The sequence below is a fragment of the Mandrillus leucophaeus genome, unplaced genomic scaffold, assembly GCF_000951045.1.
Source record: "Mandrillus leucophaeus isolate KB7577 unplaced genomic scaffold, Mleu.le_1.0 Scaffold109, whole genome shotgun sequence".
NCBI classification, from domain to species: domain Eukaryota; kingdom Metazoa; phylum Chordata; class Mammalia; order Primates; family Cercopithecidae; genus Mandrillus; species Mandrillus leucophaeus.
Window position 1 is genome coordinate 1,955,629 of NW_012099098.1, and position 21,631 is coordinate 1,977,259.

The 21,631-nt window shown below is 47.1% G+C and overlaps 1 protein-coding gene across 5 annotated transcripts in view; it reads right to left on the reverse strand.

Moving 5' to 3' along the window:
- Nucleotides 1–406: 406 nt before the first annotated feature.
- The window catches only part of ZNF79 (zinc finger protein 79), a 21,878-nt gene continuing 653 nt past the window's right edge, over nt 407–21,631 (reverse strand). For 2 of the 5 annotated variants that reach the window (XM_011988410.1, XM_011988417.1), the window contains exons 2-5: nt 15,871–15,959; nt 9,664–9,790; nt 8,881–8,976; nt 407–1,741 (exon numbers count right to left, since the gene is read on the reverse strand). In XM_011988410.1, the coding sequence (XP_011843800.1) occupies nt 573–1,741; nt 8,881–8,976; nt 9,664–9,790; nt 15,871–15,959 (1,481 nt within the window). In that variant the 3' untranslated portion in view covers nt 407–572. Of the gene's footprint in view, nt 1,742–8,880; nt 8,977–9,663; nt 9,791–15,870; nt 15,960–16,129; nt 16,229–19,978; nt 20,410–21,631 lie in introns of those variants that run through there. The other 3 variants (XM_011988427.1, XM_011988409.1, XM_011988435.1) reach the window with 3 other exon arrangements.

Sequence of the window (21,631 nt, forward strand, 5' to 3'; positions counted from 1 at the left end):
TTCTGAGTTTTGGAACATCAAGGAATGTTCCCCACCTCAAGGAGATTCTGGTATTTCATAGTTGGCCCTAGAATCCCTTTTCTCACTTGTATTTGTATTTACACCCCTTGCCCCAAATTTGATGGTTTTTCAATCATTTCTGGCCAATGCTCTGAGTTCTTTCACAACATTTCTCATTACTTCCAGGAGAAACTGCCAGCATTGCCCAAAGACTTGGCTTTGATGTAGGAGCCAAGTTCTTTACTCATTCATTTGGTCACTTACTCCGAATAAACTCAGGTTTCTGGAATGCTTACCAAATAAAGTGCTCTGGCCCACTGTCTGAATAAAGGCAAACCTGCAACTGAATGGAGCCCTGGATCTTTTGATGCTTGCAGAAAGGTGTTATAGAGCTGAGCGTCCACACACAGCATGTGAAATAGTGGCTATTTACTGAATTGCATGTGGCTCTGGGCTGCAGACTCTAAGTTAGATGTCTTCAGATGCTTTCGAGCCTTTAGCATTTCTCAGGTCCTCACCCATCTGTCCTGAGTCGGCATGTCCAGGACTCTCCACTTCCACCATGTTCCTGGTTACTCTCCGGCGTGGAGTCTCTGATGTCTGATGAAGGCAGAGCTGCACCGGAAGGCCTTCCCACACTCGCTGCATTCATAGGGTTTCACGCCCGTGTGGATTCTCTGATGCTGACTAAGGGATGAGCTCTGGTTAAACGCTTTACCACACTCGTTACACTCATAAGGTTTTTCTCCGGTGTGGATTATGTGATGTCGAATGAGGGCTGAGCTCTCACTGAAGAATTTCCCACATTCGTTACATTTATATGGCTTCTCCCCGGTGTGGGTCTTTTGGTGGATTATGAGATTCGTACTCTGGCTGAAGGCCTTCCCACACTCGCTGCACTTGTAGGGTTTCTCCCCGGTGTGAGTCCTCTGATGGTTTGTGAGGTTTGCACTCTGGCTGAAGGCCTTCCCACACGCAGCACATCTGTAGGGCTTCTCCCCGGTGTGAATCCTCTGGTGCTGAATGAACGCTGCGCAGTAACTGAAGGCCTTCCCACACTCGCTGCACTTGTAGGGCTTCTCCCCAGTGTGAGTCCTCTGGTGGTTCGTGAGGTTTGCGCTGTGACGGAAGGCCTTCCCACAGTCGCTGCATTCGTAGGGCTTCTCTCCGGTATGAATTCTCTGATGCTGAACAAGAGCTGAGCAGTCACTGAAGGCTTTCTCACACTCGCTGCATCTGTAGGGCTTTTCTCCGGTGTGAGTTCGCTGGTGTTTGGTGAGGTTGGCGTTCTGGCTGAAGGCTCTTCCACATTCACTGCACTTGTAAGGTTTCTCTCCAGTGTGAATCCTCTGGTGCTGAATGAGAGAGGAGCTCTGGCTGAAGGCCTTCCCACACTCATTGCACTCATAGGGCTTCTCTCCAGTGTGGCTCTTCTGATGCTGAGAAAGGGAAGAACAGTAACTGAAGGCTTTGCCACATTCATTACATGCATACGGTTTCGCTCTGTGAGGTTTCGTGGTTTCCGAGTTCTTGAAGCGCTTGGTGTGCGTCTCACGTTTGCGAGGTCTCGCTTCCACGGGCACTCTCTGTTGCGGAGAGAGGACTGGTCTCAGGCTGAAGCTCTTCTCAAGCTCACTGGTCCTGTGGTCTGAGTCCCCAGGGGGCATCTCTACATGTGGGTCTTGGAATGATTCTTCAGAAAGGGCTTGCTGTAGTGGTGATTCAGATACAATCTTCCAGCCTGAAAAAAAAAGTGAGAAAAGCCGTTGTGTTCCCTTGGTGGAAGGAAAACCAAAGGCTGAAGGAGTCTGGCCAAGCTCTTACACACACAGGTTTGATGACTCACCTCCTTTCATAAGAGTGTAATGGAGCCTACTACCTACTGAATTCAAAGCCATCATGATGTTGTAGTGCAATGCATTACTCACGTTTGTGGTGATGCTAGTGTAAAAAAATCTACTGCATTGCCAGTCATATGAAAGTATAGCACATACAATTATGCACTGTACATAATACTTAATAAACAACTACGTTACCAGTTTACATATTTACTATACTTAATATATACTTTTAATTGAGACAGAGTCTCACTCAGGCTGGAGGGCGGTGGCATAGTCACAGCTCACTGCAGCCTCAGCCTCCTGGGCTCAAGCGATCCTGCCACCTCAGTCTCCTGAATAGCTGGAACTACAGGAGCACACCACCATCCCTGGGTAATTTTGATATTTTGGAGAGACAGGGTCTCCCCACATTGGCCTGGCTGGTCTCGAACTCCTAGACTCAAGTGACCCTCCTGCCTCGGCCTTCCAAAGTGCTGGGGATTAAAGGTGTGAGCCACCACACCCAGCCTATACTATGCTTTTAATAGTTATTTTACACTGTACTCCTTCCACTAAAAAAAAAAAAAGTTATCTGTAAAACTGCCTCAGGCAGGTCCTTCAGGAGGTTTTCCAGAAGGTACTGTTATCTTAGAGATGACAGCTCCATGCTTGTTATTGCCCCTGAAGATCTTCCAGTTGGACAAGATATGGAGGTGTAGACAGTGATATGCATGATTCCATCAGGTCTGGGCTAATGTGTGAGTTTCTTAGTTTTTAACAAGAGTTTAAAAATAAAAATAGTACTACACACACACACACACACACACACACACACACACACACACACACACATTTTGAGACAGGATCTCACTGTCGCCCAGGCTGGAGCACAGTGGCACGATCATGGCTCACTGCAACCTCGACCCCCTGGGCTCAAGTGATCCTCCCACCTCAGCCTCTGAGCAGCTGGTACTACAGGCCTGTGCTACCACATCCAGCTAGTTTTTGTATTTTTTGTTGAGATAGGGTTTTGCCAAGTTGTCTGGGCTGGTCTCAAACTCCTGGGCTCAAGCGATCCTCCCACCTCAGCCTCCCAAAGAAAACTGTGTAAAGTAAACTTAGTGTAGCCTTAGTGCACAGTATTTCTAAAGTCCATGTACAGCAATGCCCTCAGCCTTCACATCCACCTACCACTCACTCACTCACTCACTCACCCAGAGTCCTGCAAGCTCCACTCATGGTAAGTGCCCTATACAGGTGTACTATTTTTTATCTTTTATACTGTATTTTTACCATACCTTTTATTTTTATTTTTTGAGATGGAGTTTCGCTCTTGTTGCCCAGGCCGGAATGCAATGGTGTGATCTTGGCTCACTGCAGCCTCTGCCTCCCGAGTTCAAGCGATTCTCCTGCCACAGCCTCCCAAGCAGCTGGGATTACAGGCATGCACCACCACGCCCGGCTAATTTTGTATTTTTAGTAGAGACAGGGTTTCACCACGTTGGCCAGGCTGATCTTGAACTCCTGACCTCAGGTGATCCACTCACCTCAGCCTCCCAAAGTGCTGGGATTACAGGCATGAGCCACCACGCCCAGCCTGATGTGGAGTTTCACTCTTGTTGCCCAGGATGGAGTGCAATGGTGTGATCTCAGCTCACTGCAACCCCCACCTCCTGGGTTCAAGCAATTCTCCTGCCTCAGCCTCCCAAGTAGCTGGGATTACAAGCATGCGCCACCATGCCTGGCTAATTTTGCATTTTTAGTAGAGACAGGGTTTCAATATGTTGGTCAGGCTGATCTCGAACTCCTGACCTCAGGTGATCCACCCACCTCGGCCTCCCAAAGTGCTGAGATTACAGGTGTGAGCCACCACACCTGACCTTGAATTTCTATACACAGTCTTCAACCAGACTGCCTGGGTTCAAATCTGGGTTTCACCTCTTACGTGCTCTGTGATTTTGGGCAAACTGTGTAATCTTTTAAAACTTTGGATTTATCACCTGTGAAAGCAGCTCCCTCATACAATCACTGTGAGGATTAAATGAGTTAAGACACATAAAGGACCCAGAATGGTAGCTGAGACACAGTAAGTGCTATCTGCGTGGTTGTTACTCTGGACCTTCTCCTTATAAACCATCCTAAAGCATGAAGTAGGCTTCCCTCAGAACTGCAAGTGCACACCAATGCCCCCAGTCAACCAAGAGCACAGAGGCCCCCATTGCAGGCTGAGCGCGTCTCCGTGTAACTTGGGAGTCCGATCATCTATGGGTTTGACAGTTTTTAAAAGCAGACCATCTCTTTGCGTTTAAAAAAAAAAAATCAAAAGAAGAGGAAGAGTGACAAGAAAAAAAGCCAAGGGAAGAAGGGGCAATTCAGAGGACCATGTGATGCTCACAAACGGCCTGTCCCTCAGCTCACCTCTCTCGAGTGCTGGCTCCAGTAGAAGACTGATGACATCTCAGGCCTGACACACTCCAAACAGAGCTACTCATCTCCCTTTTAACCCAGCACCTTTGTTAATCTTCCTGCTTACCCAACTGATCAGGCCAAAACCTAGGGTCATCCTTAATGCCTCCTCCTCTACATCTCACATCCAATCCACCAGCAAGTCCTGTTGGCTTTAACACCAAAATATGTCCTGACCCCTCTCTTACAGGCCACCATCACCTCATTCCCATGTCTGCAAGAGCCGCCTCCTAACTCACCTCCCCGCTCCCATGCCTGACCGCGAATGTCCATTCTTCACACATACACTGAATTCTTTTTCACCAGTGTCACTTGCCAAATGCTGAATTCTTTTAAAACATAAATCTCATCCCTTGCCTGCGTCAAAACTCTTTAATGGCTTATTTTCTTAGGTGACTAAAATCCAAACGCCTTACCATGGTTTCAGTGCCCCCGCACAATCTGTCCCCTGCACACCACTCTTCCTCGTGTTTACTAAGCTCTGGCCACACAGGTTTTCTAATCCTTAAGCAAGCTCATTCCCACATCAAGGTCTCAACATACGCTGTGGCCCAGAATGTTCCTCTCCTAGGTCTCCTCCACACAGCTGGCTCATCCCCTTCCTTCAGATCTCGGCTCCAATGTCATCTCCAAAGAGTCTTTCCTCTTCATCAGCTCTCCAACAGCTCCCTCCCCTCTATTCCCAACTCAGCCTTGTGCCCCAGTCACTAATCCCTTGTATTGCTTTATTTTCTTCACACAACTCATCACCATAAAAAGTAGATTAGTTATTGTTTGCTCAGTTTATGTTCTTCACGAAGATGTAAGCAGAGACTATGTCCTCATCCCCCGCGCAACAAAGGGGATACATTTTACCCATGGCAGCTAAAATGATGCCAGGTACATACCAAATGCTTAATGCACATTTGCTGATTGATGAATGATTCAATGAATCAGAATTAGTACAACTGGCCAGCAGGGTCTGGGAAAGTGTTAACACCCACCACAGAAGTCCCTAAAATGAGCAGCAGGGAGAATGGCACTTTCAACTCCTGAGTCTGCCACTTGGGAGGGGTAGGGTAGAATAACCCAGGGCCCAAACCCAGCTCTCAGAGGCACAGTGATGCCCAGGACATGCTGTGAGTTAGAGCAGAGGCCATGTTGAGCTCCTCTAATGGCCAGAGTGGAAACTTGCGCCCGACGACTTCTGTTCACTATCATATAGCTTACATAACTCTTCAGTAGGCAACTTTTTTCATATATGTGTTAATTGGTGAAAGAAGAAAGACTTTATCATCTACTTTTTCATATATGGAAACATGACTACATAATTCAGTGGTGTGCCTGGAATCCATGTAGTTAATGCATGGCAAGCAGGGATTTTGAGTATATGTCTTTCATACTCAATGAGGTATTATAAGATATACGTGTATATGTGTGTGTGCGTGTGTATTTCACCCACAGTTCCTGGCTCATAACTCCCATAGCCACTGCTACAGTCTTTTTTTTTTTTTTTTTTGAGACAGAGTCTCGCTTAGTCACCCAGGCTGGAGTGCAGTGGCACGATCTTGGCTCATGGCAGTCTCTGCCTCCTGGGTTCAAGCGATTCTTGTGCCTCAGCCTCCCAAGTAGCTGGGACTATAGGCTTGGGCCACCACACCCAGCTAATTTTTGTATTTTTAGTAGAGATGGGGTTTCCCCATGTTGGCCAGGCTGGTCTCAAACTCCCGTCCTCAGGTGATCTGCCCAACTCGGCCTCCCAAAGTGCTGGGATTACAGGTGTGAGCCACTGCGCCCCGCCATTGCTACAGTCTTCTGTTAAAACGTCAGAGCACTTTAGGCCTCAGAAACAGACTCTCTCTCTCTCTGACTTCCCCTGCCCAAGCAGGACTCTAGTCTGACTGTGGCCGTACGACCCTCATTCCAGAGAAGATCCTGCCCCATACCCCGGAAGAAGGAACGCTGCACCGAGGCCAAGAAGAATCTGCACAGGAAGGCTCTGTCGGGTGTCCCCACTCGTCTACTTGTGTTCAATCAGGCCCTTTCTGTCCAATCTCATTACAACATGCTGTCCGTGCTTCAGTCACGCCTATCCAATGAATCAAAGGCCCAGGCAGGCAGGGTTTGGAGAGCTTCCAGACAGCGGAACACAGGGAGGCTCCCGCAGGGCGGCTGTCCAGGGAAGGCATGAAAGCTCCCTGCACCTTCTCCACACCTCGTCCCATGCATCTCTTCATCTTCATCTTTTCTAAAATAAGTGCTTCCCCAAGTTCTGTGTCCTTTCTCTAACAAATCAATGTAATCCAAAGAGGGGTCGTGGGCACCCCAATCTGAAGCCAGTGTAGTTCTGGAGGCCTGGACTTGCGACTGGTGGGAAGGGGCAGGGGGCACCTTGTGGGACTGAGCCCTCAACCCGTGGGATCTGATGCTATCTCCAGGTAGACGGTGTCTGCTACAAAATTAATTGCTTGCTTGGTCAGCGTGGGGGAAAACCCCACCCCTCTCTGCTCACAGAAGTCTCCTATGTTGACTCCTGCTGTGTATAGGTGCAGAGGTTGTGGTTTTCCGCTCAGGGGCACCCACACCCAGAGCTGCTTCTACTGCCCTACACTGCTGCCTCAGAGCACCTCCTCAGCGGAAATACCCCTTTCCAACTTCTGTTTCTAATGATGTGGTGATTTTAACCTTTGGGACCACTGTACTGGGGTGAACAGTGTCCCACATCATGTCCACCTCAAAGTACAGAATGTGTCCCTGCTTGGAAACAAAGTCTTTGTAGATGTAATCAAGCTAAAATGAGGCCATACTGGATTAGGGTATATTAATGCCCTAAAATGAAGGAAATCCAGACACAGGAGAATGCCACATGAAGACAGGGACAGAGATTGCAGTGATGCAGCTAAAAGTCAACGAACACCGAAGATTGCTGGCAACCACCAGAAACTTGAAAGAGGCAAGGGAAGATCCTTCCCAGAGCCTGCAGAAGGAGCCCGGCCCCGCTGACACCTCGGTTTCAGACCTCTAGCCTCCAGAACTGTGAGCGAATCAACTGCTATTGTTTTAGTCCACCCAGTTTGTGGTTATTTTTTATGAGAGCCCAAAAAAACTAATACAGCAAGCTTTTCAGGGTCTTGAATCCCTCTGAGACTATCATGAACACTCTTCCCAGAAAAATGCAGTTGTTCCCCTCACCACTAAACACTGCTCTCCATTTCTGAAGCTCCACAAAGGACTTCAGTCCTCTGTGTAGACTGTATAGAACAGAGAGATGCCCAGGCAGGGGGCCTTGGGAGAAGAAGGCAGCAGGGCCAGGGAGGCTCCCTGCCACAGGCAGTGTCAATAAGCATCAGTGGTGCTGGGCATGCCACAAGGGTGAGGTAACATGCAACAGGCTGCTTAGAGGATGGTAAGATGGGAAGGAGAAGAGGCAGCTCCATGGAATCATGCAAAGAATGCTCCCGGGGCTTTGTGCCGATTGCCCTATCAGCAGCAATAACTTATAACTCAAGAAATAAAGCAACAAATAGACAGGTTGCATCTTATTTTTATTTATTTTTTTTAAGACAGAGTTTCACTCTTGTTGCCCAGGCTGGAGTGCAATGGCACGATCTCGGCTCATTGCAACCTCCGCCTCCCAGGTTCAAGTGATTCTCCTGCCTCAGCCTCCTGGAGTAGCTGGCATTACATGCATCCGCCACCATGCCCAGCTAATTTTTTTGTATTTTTAGTTGAGACGGGGTTTCACCGTGTTGGCCAGGTTGGTCTTGAACTCCTAACCTCAGGTGATCCACCTGCCTCGGCCTCCCCGAGTGCTGGGATTACAGGCGTAAGCCACCATGCCCGGCCCAGGCTACATCTTTAGAAACATGTCAAATGTTGTCACCTCAAACTGGTTTAATTCATTTGTACCTTTGATGCCTTAAGTCTCAAACATCAAAAGTGACTGGGTCCCCAGGGAAAAACTGCTGAGGCCCTGCCAGAGGTGGCACCAGGGCAGAGGCTGAGAGAGATGAGGGGAGAGAGCTGCTGTACATGGGTGGTAAGAGAGATGCAGTGGAAACTATGGTCTCCTTTCCTTCTGTTTTCCCTGAGTTTCTTAGTATCCGCCCTTTGGAAAATTCTGGCATGGCCACGCAGTAAGAAAGGAGGAGCAGAATGAATTAAGGGGCCAGATAGGGTGGCAGCAGGAGCTGTGACACCCAGTGGCATGCGTAAAGCTGGCACCTAGGATCCTCAGTGAGGGAGACCCCAAGCAAGGAATGTGCCAACAAAGATGACTCTTGCTTCCCAACAATAAGGAAGGATACTCTTTGGAGGCCAGGGACATCACACGTGCCCCCAAACACCTCCCAGCCCTGGGAGCCTCCGTAAGGATGAGGTGAGGAAGAGTGTGTTTTAGAGGCAGACAGAGCTTGCTTCAAATCCCAGCCTTGCCACTATCTAGCTGTGAAGCTTTGAACCAGTGAGCCAGCCTCTCTCAGCATCACTTCCTCATCTGTAGAATGGGGTGATAGCGCCTACCTCACAATTGTTATGATAATCAAATGCACTCATGTGTGATTTAAAGGGGCTTTTGCTCCCAAGACTCCCATTGGCTAAGTGCTTGCTCACATACCTGGAGAGGGACTTCGCACGTCTTCGCCCTCCAGCATCCATGTGCCTTCCCTTTGTTCCAACTGGGAGTTCATGCCAGGCTGGGAAACTGGAAGTCCTATTCAACGGGAAAAACAGGCTTTAGAAATTGTAAGTTAAGTATGAACAGCCACCTAGAACTCAGGGGAGAGCAAGCAGCCCAGTCGGATTGTTCATTTCATCCAGACGGCAAATACTTATTGAGCACTTACTTGGTGCCTGCACCAGGGGCTACAGCAGTACATAAGAGATATGGTGCCAAGGTCTTTTTAAACATCCTTTTAATTTGAGAGACAGGGTCTCACTGTGTTCCTCAGGCTGGTCTCAAGTGACTGTTCCGCCTTGGCCTCCCAAAATGCTGGGATTGCAGGTGACAGCCACCTCACCCGGCCATGCCAAGGCTGTATAAAACATTTCTGGAAGGAGCTAGGAAACAGCCTCAAGGAGGGGTCAAGCCAGGGAGCTAAGCTAAACTCACAAGTTCCCAATTTAGGAAGATGGAAACTTACTGAACATAGAGGAAATGACCTGAGGGTTACCCCATTCCTCCTGGGAAATGAGAGAATGGGGAGGTACAGCCTTGGGGAAAGCAAAGGGAAACTGCCTATTTGCCAAGTGGGCATGCAGAGACCTTCCCCAAGAGAACAAGAGGAATAGACACCATCGCTCTGGTACATCACAGCTGTCAGAAAGCCCTACACACTGGAAAGCAAGTGCCATGGATTTTCAGAATTGAGTGAATCGAAATCTTAAACCATTTCCTTACCTAGTAGGACAAGGTTCCTGGACTTTTCTGGTATCCCCTCCTTGTACCTCTCCCTCGGAGTAGACACGAGGCACCTCCACCCTTCTTGTGCAAAAGCTACTGTCACACTGCTGAAGAATGTGGATCCCTGAAAAAACAAGCACATTTCATCTTGCCAGTGGCCTTAGGATCTAGGGTGATGGGGTGGTTAACGTTGGCGGTTTTGGGGGAGCTGGAAAAGTCTTCGAAAAGATTCAGGTCTCTGGGTAGTTGAAGAAAGTGGCCGGCCGCAGTGGCTCACACCTGGAATCCCAGCACCTTGGGAAGCCAGGAGGCGAGGCAGGTGGGTCACTTGAGGCTAGGAGTTCAAGACCAGCCTGGCCAATATGGTGAAACCCTGTCTCTAATAAAAATACAAAAATTAGTTGGGTGTGGTGGCAGGTGCCTGTAAGTCCCAGCTTCTCAGGAGGCTGAGGCAGGAGAATTGCTTGAACCCGGGAGGCAGAGCTTGCAGTGAGCTGAGATCGTGCCACTGCACTCCAGCCTGTGTGACACAGCGAGACTCCATCTCAAAAGAGAAAGCCTTTATTGATCACCAGCACTGCAGTGCCTAACACTAAGATAATCTGCCATACACACACACACTCACACACACACACACACTACTGTCTCTTGTCTTCACACATTTATAATTCTAGTAGACTATAAATAAAGTGTGTGTGTGCGTGTGAAGTAACTGGGCAAAAATTAATGGGTGCTTGGGACTTGAAGAGAGAATACAGAAAGAGCAAAATTAGAATGTGAGTTGATACAGTGAAGAGTCAGGTACAAATTATCAGAGAAATGTGAAAGATGAATTTTCAGAACATTTAACAAATATTTCTGTGAACGCAGATATCACCCAGTACAACAGGAGAGCCAAGTATGCACACAATCAAATGTAGCACGAGTCAAAGAAACAGACTAGTTGCCAGGAGAACAGAAAGGCGGGGAGGAAGGACCACAGAGTGAAGGCAATTACTGAGCTGGCCTTGAAGCAGAAGGTTTCCAGATGGAGCAAGAGAAGGTTATCCAAGGCAGGAGAGGCACCATGAGCAGAAGCATGGAGGCGAGACAGTCCTTGTGTGTTTAGGAAATGGCAGGCAGTTTGGGTGGGGGGATGAAACGTGGCAGAAAGGTTGTTGAGGTCAGAATGTAAAAAGCCTTGAATCACTTGATAAATGTGATGCTTTTATGCCTCAGGCAACAGGGAGCTGCTGGAAGGCAACTGTGTCTTGAGATGGAGGCATGGAGAGGTGGTTTTAAGAACTCCAACAGTGTCAGTGTCAAGTTGAGAGAGGATCCTGCTTGAGGAGAGGGACTAGATGCAAAGCCAGAAATGAACTTTGTGAGAAAAGAGTTGAGAATGCATCAAAGATGTTTCCTGCTTGGAAGACCAGACAGATGACAGTGTCATCACAAAGAGAAGAAACATGGGAAGAAGGGGTCTGTTAGCAAGGGAACTAGTTTGTTTTGGGGCCCACAGAGTTTAAGGTGGCCATAGGAAATCCAGGTGCAGATGTTCTATCACAGGTGAAAACATGGATCTGGAGTTAGGAGACTCTGGGCAGGAGCTATAAGGCACGCGGGTCAGGTGAAGCTGTTCACATAACACAGCGGCACCTACTCCATGTAATACATCCTCTGCTAGGTACAGGGCGTGGGGGCAGGGGTAGCCAGATGGAAAGCGAAGAAACGAATCAGGAGATAACACAGTATTAACCTAACGCAGAAATCGTCTCCTGGCCAGGCCTCACAGGAACCTCAAACTCAACAAAACGCAACAGAGACACCCATCTTCACCTGCTGTTCCTCGTCTGTTCCCAGCTCAGGCAATGGGGCCTTTGTTCACCTAGTTGGCCAAGCCAGGAACCTGGGTGTTATCCTCTCCTTTCGTGCAGCATCAATCCCTATTGATTCTTCCTCCTAATATCATGAGAATTCACCCATTTATTTCCACTCCCCTACCACTGCCTTGCAAACCAGCAACAGTTTCCATATCGGAACCAGTCTCCGGGCCTCTGATTTTACCTGCTCTTCCAATCCATTCATCACACCGAGAGGTTCTTTCAGTGGAACAAAGAGGGTCACCTTTTAAAATGAAGAAATATTTATGCAGGTGGATCATCTGAGGTCAGGAGTTCGAGACCACCCTGGCCAACATGGTGAAACCCCATCTCTATTAAAAATATAAAAAACTAAAAAATATTTAAAATCTTTGTGTAACTTTAAAATAATCAAGAAAGTAACATCCATTATAAAGATATAACGTCACGAACCAAATAACAAGGAAATATATAATACGTAAAGAAAAAGCTGCAGGAAATGCAAAGAGAAATTTAGAATATTAGGATTTTGAGAGATGTTAAGGTAACTCAGTCATTGACAGCCTAAAGTAAATAAACAACAAAAAGAATAAAGACATGGAAGATGCAACAATTTAATAAGGTTGAGCTGACAGAGCTATCAAACGCTATATCCTGCAATCAGACTGCACTGGCATTTTGTGTTGACAAGAGACACAAACTCCATCCTCATAAAGCACACACCAGCCACATAGGCAGATAAAGAAATCAAAATCAAATTTTGGAGTATCTAAAAAAAATAAATACACAGCCAAAAACTTTCAACGTAAACAAGGAAGGAAGAAGGGGAGTTAAGGATTCAACTCAAGAAGTTAAAAAATGAATTTTTTTTTTTTTTTTTTGAGACGGAGTCTTGCTCTGTCGCCCAGGCTGGAGTGCAGTGGCGTGATCTCAGCTCACTACAAGCTCTGCCCCCTGGGTTTACGCCATTCTCCTGCCTCAGCCTCCCGTGTAGCTAGGACTATAGGCACCCGCCACCACGCCCGGCTAATTTTTTTTGTTTTTTTGTATTTTTAGTAGAGATGGGGTTTCACCATGTTAGCCAGGATGGTCTCGATCTCCTGACCTCGTGATCCACCTGTCTCGGCCTCCCAAAGTGCTGGGATTACAGGCGTGAGCCACTGCGCCCGGCCAAAAAATGAATTTTAAAATAAACCTGAGGAAAGCAGAAGCAAAAGATTAATAAAGAAAAAATATATTAATAAAGAGCAGAACTGACAAGGAAATCCAAGAGCAAATTTTAAAAACGAAAATAAAGAGCTAATTACCTAGTCAAGAAAAAAGGACAGTTCCTACTCTCATAGGACTATGTGAAAGAAACATGTGTTAGAGAGCAGGGCACTGGCACAAAAACAGACACACGGACCCAGAAAGGAGAACCCGGAAATAAAGCCGCACACCTCTAACCACCTGATCTTCAACAAAGTCGACAGAAACAAGCAATGGGAAAAAGACTCCCTACTCAATCAATGGTGCTGGGATAGCTGGCTAGCCATATGTAGAAGAGTGAAACTGGGCCCCTACCTTTCACCATCTACAAAAATTAACTCAAGATGGATTAAAGATTTAAATGTAAAACCTTCAACTGTAAAAACCATACAAGAAAACCAAGGAAATACCCTTCTCGACCTTGGCTCTGGCAAAGAATTCTTGGCTTAAGTCTTCGAAAGCAATTGCAACAAAAACGAAAACTGACAAGTGAGACCTTACTAAAGAGCTTCTATACAGCAAAAGAAAACTATCAGGGCCAGGCGCGGTGGCTCACACTTGTAATCTTAGCACTTTGGAAGGCCAAGGCAGGACGATCACCTGAGGTTAAGAGTTTGAGACCAGCCTAGCCAAAAAGGTAAAACCCAGTCTCTACTAAAAATACAAAAATTAGCTGGGTCTGGTGGTAATCCCAGCTACTCAGGAGGCTGAGGCATGAGGATCGCTTGAGCCTGGGGGGTGGAAGTTGCAGTGAGCTTAGATTGTGCCACTGTACTCCAGACAGGGTGACAAAGTAAGATTCTGTCTCTACAAAAAAAAAAAAACAACTATCAACAGAATCAACACACAACTGAAAGAATGGGAAAAGATATTCAAAAATTTGCATCCGACAAAGGTCTAATCTCCAGAATCTATAGAACTTAAAAGCAACAAGCAAAAAACAACCACGTTAAAAAGCAGGAAAAGACATGAGCAGACACACTTAAAAGACATACAAGTGGCCAACAAACAGATGAAAAAATGCTCATCATCACTAACCACCAGAGAAATGTAAATTAAAACCATGACAAGAGATTCTGTCACACCAGAAATAATGGCTAATATGAAAAAGTAAAAATTAACAGATGCCGGTGAGGCTGCAGAGAAAAGGGAAAGGTTGTAACTGCTGATGGGAAAGTTAACTAAATTAGTTCAGTCACTCTGGAAAAACAGTTTGGATAGTTCTCAAAAAACTTAAAACAGAGCTACCATTCGACCCGGCAATCCCATTACTGTGTAAATACTCAAAGGAAAAGAAGTCATTCTACCAAAAGACGCATGCATGTGCATGTGCCTCATCGTGCTGTTCACAACAGCCAAGACATGGAGTCAACCCAGGTGCCCACCAATGCTGGTCGAGATAAAGAAAATTCCACATGTGGAATAGGAAATACATGTGGAATACGATGCAGCCATAAAAAATGAAGTTATGTCCTTTGCAGTGACATGGACGCATCTGGAGTCCATTACCTTAAGTGAATTAATGCAGGAAGAGAAAACCAAATACTGCATGTTATCATTGATAAGTGGGGAAGCTAAACACCAAGTATATATAGACACAAAGATGGGAACAAAAACCACTGGGGACTACTAGAGGGAGGAGAGAGAAAAGGGGGCATCAGCTAAAAAACTACCTATGGGGTACTATGCTCCCTACCTGAGTGATGGTATCATCTGTACCCCAAACCCTGGCATCACAGAATACAACCATTTAATAAGCCTGCACACATACCCCTGAATCTAAACTAGTAAGGTGAAATTATTTAAGAGAAAAAAAAAGAATGTATTAGAAATGATTTGGTAAAACATGCAGTGAAATGGGAGAACGTTCATCGAATTCTGCTAAGTGAGATAGAAACATGACAGAGCAGAATAAACCCACTTTGAGAATATGAGCTGGGCACCGTGGCTCAAGCCTATAGTTCCAGCACTTTGGGAGGCTGAGGCAGGTGGATCACTTGAGGTCAGGAGTTCCAGGTCAGCCTGGTCAACATGGTGAAACCCTATCTCTACTAAAAATACAAAAATTAGCCAGGTGTGGTAGGGCGCACCTGTAATCCCAGCTACTTGGGAGGCCGAGGCAGGAGAATCGCTTGAACCTGGGAGGTGGAGGTTTCAGTGAGCCAAGATTGCGTCACTGTACTCCAGCCTGAGCGACAGAGCAAGACTCCAAAAAAAAAAAAAAAAAAGAAAGAAAGAAAAAAGAGAATATGATGGAAAGGACAAAAATCAAAATGTTAGATGCCATCTTTTTGTGGGATTAAGAGTGATTTTTAACTTTTTGTGTTTTCTCTATTTTCCAGGTTTTCTGTGAACATGAATTACTTTGTTCATTGCAGAAAACTTGTAAAAAACAAAACAAAACAAAACCAACAAGCAGGTGATCGGGTGGGATGGCCCACACCTGTAATCCTAGCACTTTGGGAGGCCAAGGCTGGAGGATGGCTTGAGTCCAGGAGTTCAAGACCAGACTGGGCAACATGGCAAAACCCTGACTCTACAAAACTTAAAAAAAAAATTAGTTGGGCATGGTGGCACGAGCCTGTGGTCCCAGCTACTTGGGAGGCTGAGGTGGGAGGATCACTTGAGCTCTGGAGGTCGAGGCTGCAGTGAGTCGTGATTGCACCACTGCACTGCACCCTAGGTGACAGACTGAGGCCCTGTCTCAAAAAAAAAAAAATAAAACAGGCCAGGCGCGGTGGCTCACACCTGTAATCCCAGCACTTTGGGAGGCCGAGGCGGGCAGATCACTTGAGGTCAGGAGCTCGAGACCAGCCTGGCCAACATGGTGAAACCCCATCTCTACTAAAAATACAAAAAAAGTAGCTGGGTGTGGTGGTGCGTGCCTGTAATCCCAGCTAACCGCGAGCTGAGGCAAGAGAATTGCTTGAACCCAGGAGGTGGAGGATACAGTGAGCCAAGATCATGCCGCTGCACTCCAGCCTGGAGTGAGACTCAGTCTCAAAAAATAAAGAAAGAAAGAAAACAAACAAATGACAACAAAAAACAAGCCAACCCTACCATTAATATTAGGGGGGAAGAAAAGGATGCCTCCCAAAGTTAATTTCCTACTTACCCGGGGCCCAGCTGTGAGGAGACCAGCAGCCATTCCTTCCTCTCCTGTATTTTCCTCTTGGGGAAGGGCAGGGTCTGGGGAAGGCAGTACTAAAGAAAGAGAACCAAACGAATAAGGTTAAAAGCAGTTTAGGAAGTCACCAATTCTCACTGTGAAGAGGGGACATAGCAGGTACCTACAGGGCACGTGGGCTGAATCTACAGACCTGCAGTGTGATGTAAATTTCTCCATTCCCTCCTACCTCAGAAATACCATCAACTCAGGCATTAGAGTGTTAACAGACTCACAAGTATCCATGATCTGCCACTCAGCAGCAGTGTGAAAATCATGTAACCTCTCTAAGTCTCATTTTTCTCATCTGCAAAATAGGGATGATAACCCCTTGTAAGGTTGCCATGGAGATTAAAGGAACATACAGATAAAGCACTTGGCAAATGCCCAGCACTTAAGTATACAGCTTAAAGAGATTATCTATTACTTAGTTCTTTGAAGAAAGTGGCTCTGCAAATTTAAGGCATTTGCTTAAATGAAGAGGTCTGGGCAGAGAGTCTCACGTCACACCATATATAAAAATTAACTCAAAAACAGATCAGAGACCTAAAGTTAAGTAGTAAAACTCTTGGTCAGGCGCGGTGGCTCACGCCTGTAATCCCAGCACTTTGGGAGGCTGATGTGGGCAGACTGCTTGAGCCCAGGAGTTCGAGACCAGCCTGGGAAACATGGCGAGACCCCATCTCTATTAAAAATACAAAAATTAGCCAGGCTTGGTAGTGCATGCCGATAGCCCTAGCTACTTGGGGGGCTGAGGTGAGGGGATCGCTTGAGCTAGGGAGGTCGAGGCTGTAGCAAGCTGTGATCACACCACCGCACTCCAGCCTGGTTGACAGAGACACTACTTAAAAAAAAAAAAAAAAAAATGGGTAGAACTCTTGGAAGAAAACCATACATCTTTGAGAGTTTGGATTAGGCAATGAGTTCTTACATATGACACCAAAAGCACAAGCAGCAAAAGAAAAAATAGGTAAGTTGGATTTCTTCAAAATTAAAAACTTTGTGCTCCAACAGGCCCTGTCAAGAAAGTGAAGAGGCTGGAGCCCAAGAGTTCCAGATCAGCCTGGGCAACATGGTGAAACCCCGTCTCTACTAAAAATACAAAAATTAGCCATGGTAGTGCACGCCTGCAGGCCCAGCTACCTGGGGGGCTGAGGTGGAAAGACGGCTTGAGCCCAGGAGGCACAGGTTGCAGTGACCTGAGATCACACCATTACGCTCCAGCCTGGACAACAAAGCAAGACTCTCCCTCAAAAAAAGAAAAAAAAAAAATTTAGTTATTGACTGGGTACAGTGGCTCACACTTCTAATCCCAGCACTTTGGGAGGCCAAAATGCTGGCTTAGCACATCACTTTCTGTGTATGTGTGTTTTTTTTTTTTTTGAGATGGAGTTTCCCTCTTGTTGCCCAGGCTGGAGTGCAATGGCACAATCTCGGCTCACTGCAACCTCCAACTGCCGAGTTCAAGCGATTCTCCTACCTCAGCCTCCCGAGTAGCTGGGATTACAGGCACGCACCACCACACCTGGCTAATTATTATTATTATTTTTTTAAGTAGATGGGGTTTCACCATGTTGGCCAGGCTGGTCTTGAACTCCTGACCTTAAGTGATCTGCTTGCCTAGGCCTCCCAAAGTGCTAGGATTACAGGTGTGAGCCACTGTGTCTGGCCCTACTAAATTCTTAAATGGGCAAAAGATTTGAATAGCTATTTCTCCAAGCAAGAGATACAAATAGCCACTCCACACATGAAACTGAACATCATTCATCATTGGGGAAAAGCAAATGAAAACCACAATGAGAGAACACATCACACCTACTAACATGACTATAATAAACAAGATGGAGAATAACAAGTGTTGATGAGGATGTGAGGAAACTGGAAACTTCATACACTGCTGAGAATAGAAAATGATGCTGCCACAGTGGAAAAAGTTCAGCAGTTCCTATGAAAGTTAAACAGGGTTGTATGACACAGTAATTCCACTTCTAGGTATATGCCCAAGAGAAATAAAACATACACACACACAAAACTTCACTGAAGAATGGATACACAAAACGTGATCCTTCCGTACAATGGAGTATTATTCTACCATGAAAAGGGATGAAGTACTGACACATGGTATAACCTGGATGAACCTTGAAAATGATGTGCTAAGCGAGACACAAAAGGTCACATATTGGCGGGGTGCAGTGGCTCACACCTGTAATCCCAGCACTTTGGAAGGCCGAGGCAAGTGAATCACCTGAGGTCAGGAGTTCAAGACCAGCCTGGCCAACATAGCGAAATCCTGTCTCTACTAAAAATACAAAAATTAGCTGGGTGTGGTGGCAGGTGCCTGTAATCCAACTACTCGGGAGGCTGAGGCAGGAGAATCACTTGAACCTGGCAGGCGGAGGCTGCAGTGAGCCAAGACTGCACCATTGCACTCCAGCCTGGGCAACAAGAGCAAAACTCCGTCTCAAAAAAAAAACAAAAAACAAAAAAAGGTCACATATTATGAGTCCACTTATTTAAAATGTCCTAGGCAAATCCATAATGACAGAAAGTAGATTAGTGGTTGCCAGGAACTTGTGGAGAAATGAGGGACTGGGGAGTGACTGCTAAAGGCTACAGGGTTTCTTCTTCAGTTAACAAAAATGTTCTGGAATTAAATAGTGATGGTTGCAGGACTGTGAAAATACTAAAAATCACCGAATTGTTCACTTTAAAAGGATGACTATTATGGTATGTGAATGATATCTGAATAAAACAAATAAATAGATCTGGATTCTGATCTTAGGACAGACCTTTTGTTACTGAGAGTTATCTAACCTGACAGCACTTCCTTTCCTTTTTTGTAGTATGGGGAAGATGATGACCATCTGCTCTGCTTTCTCAGGTCTCTGGGGAAGATAAAACAAAATGCTGGATGTGAAATCGCACTCTCTACTCCTCAAGTGCAAGACCAAATATAAGGACCTCTTGGCCAGGAGCAGAGGCTCACGCCTGTAATCCCAGCACCTTGGGAGGCCGAAGCCAGTGGATCACTTGAGGTCGGGAGTTTGAGACCAGCTTGGCCAACATGGTGAAACCCCATCTCTACTAAAAATACAAAAATTAGCCGGACGTGGTGTCGGGCGCCTGTAGTCCCAGCTACTCGGGAGGCTGAGGCAGGAGAATCGCTTGAACCTGGGAGGCGGAGGTTGTAGTCAGCCGAGATTGTGCCACTGCATTCCAGCCTCAGCGACAGAGCGAGACTTCGTCTCAAAAACAAAACAAAACAAATCAAAAACAAATATAAGGACCTCTTGATCTTGGAGACGGCACCAAATTCTGGATGTAAAATTGCAGTTGTAGAGTAACAGACTAAATACAGTTGATCTAGGGGGTGAACAACAGCACAGGTGTTGGTGGTTAAGACTTAAAAGAGGTTGCCTGCTTACACATTTGTTCTGTACCACATTCAGGGTGCTTTCAAAAGTGTTATTTCATTTGAGGATCACAATTCTCAGAGGTAAACAAAGTAGTTAACGTTATTTTGTCCTTTCTTCCATGGAGAAATACAGGTTAAGAGACCTGGCTGGTACCTCACAGCTTTCACAAGAACCTGTGCCTTCTAACTGCAAATTCCCCCATCCTCCACAACTTCACAATCCTACTGGGCTGGCCTGCCCTCAAACTTTCCCGGGCTTCCAGGCATCCCTGGCTGCTTCGAGAAGGGCTAGAAGAAGAAAAGCGACAAAGGAGTCCTCAGGAACCCACTTCTCCCTACTCTCCACTGTCATTGGTCCATCAGGCAGACTGGGGTACGTGGTACAATACTCAGAAATCACGCAGGTATGAGGTCCTCAAACTTTTTTGACCCCCGAATTCTTTACTCAAAAAAGGATTTGTAGGGGCACATGTTCTCAGGATCTCCTGGGGCTGTGTCAAGGGCAAAGCAAGAAAAAAGGATTGTCTCCAACTACCTGTAAGAGAGATAAAAAGAGTTCTGATCCGGCTCACACAGCGGCAGTCGTGGGCAAACGAAGCAGCAGCCGATCTCTTGACGATCGCTCCCTCTACCACTCCTCACCTCCTTCCTCCAGCATTTGAGTTCCACCTCGCGCCACAGCCTCCCAGCAGTTCTCTGGGCGTCAGGGTCTATGTATAGCAGCCCCCACCCCGTTCTGCAGGGCTGCTCCGATGGCTCCCAGGCGGGACTCTTCCTCTCCAGCCACACCCCGTAGAGGCACGGTTTGATCCTGCGGTGCTGGGTCGCGGGAGATAGGACTGGGCCTGCCCAGCTGGGTGTTCCACTCCGTCTCCCGAGTCACAGCCACTCTTTGGCTCGGCCTCAAGCAGAACCCGGTGAAAAAGTCGCTGCCGGCTTTCCGAAAACGACTGGCAACTGGCAACTGGCAACAATCGACCGGCAACCGCTAGAGCTCAAGAACCACTGTGCAGGTACTGCCCAACACCAGGTCCCGGCTACGGCGCCAGAGGGACGCGCCTGAGTGGCGTCACTTCCGGTCATGCGCACACGCCCAGCGGCGGCCTTCCCGGATTCCATTTCCCAGAAGTCGCCGCGGGGCTGTTTCTGGCCAGTCTTTCATTCCTGCCGCCAGGTTTGTGATACACACGCGCTCAGGGATTGTACTTCCCAGAGACGCTTCCGCCTGTGCTTGCTCCCAGAATATATTATCCGTCGTGCTTTTTTGTTGCATACGTCTTTAAAGTCCAGCAGAATCCAACGGTACCGAGCTTTGGAGACAGGAAGCGACTTAGCCGCGAGGGATCCTGGGAACGCTGGGTTTACGCAGGCGCCTGTCTTCGCTGGCTCTAGGCACCAGGTTTCCCCTCCGCGGTTCGCTGCGCGCGGTACGCCTGTCCCTGCTTGGCCTTCCATTCAGGGCAGTCCCCAGCCACCCTCAGGGTCCTCTTGAGCCGTACTAAAAGTTTGGGAAGACTAAAGGAAACGAGATGTCCCTCAGTCTGAACAGGACAGCCGTGGGTGGGTGGCCTGGGGCCCTCCAAGTATGAAAACCTATGGGCCGGCGGAACCGCTTCAGTCATTTCAGGGGCAGTGTTTGATCAGCGCTTTTGCGGGAGGAGGTTCCTGAATACTGTGTCCCTTAAGGGCTTCCCTGTTGTAGGCTGGGGATGTTTCAGTGGGCTTTCCCTCGAGCCCATTGGAAATCACTTCTCAAGCAATTTTCCGATGATCAACTCCTTTTTATATGCATTTTGTCGTTAAGGGGAGGGGACTGGGTTACCCAGGAAAGAAGTGAGTATGGGAATTCTAAGGCCCCTTTTCATTTTGTGGTTGTCTCTGTCCCTTTCAATCACAGCTGGTGGCATTTTTGCCAGTGTATGTTTCTTAATTTTGTGGGTCTTCCTATGAATCTTACTGGGATTCGCTCCATCGGACAAGCCACAGTCACAAATGTCTTTGAGCTAGCGCTTCTCTACCTTGGGCAGCTGTAGTTTGGGGCTTACAGTTTTGTAAGAAGTCTGAAGTGGGTCTTGTCATGCACGTCCGTGTGAAGAGACCACCAGACAGGCTTTGTGTGAGCAATAAAGCTTTTTAATCACCTGGGTGCAGGCGGGCTGAGTCCCAAAAGAGAGTGAGATAGGGGTGAGGCCGGTTTACAGGAATTGGATAGGTAGTGGAAAATTACAGTCAAAGGGGATTGTTCTCTGGCGGGCAGGGATGGGGGTTCGCAAGGTGCTCAGTGGGGAAGCTTTT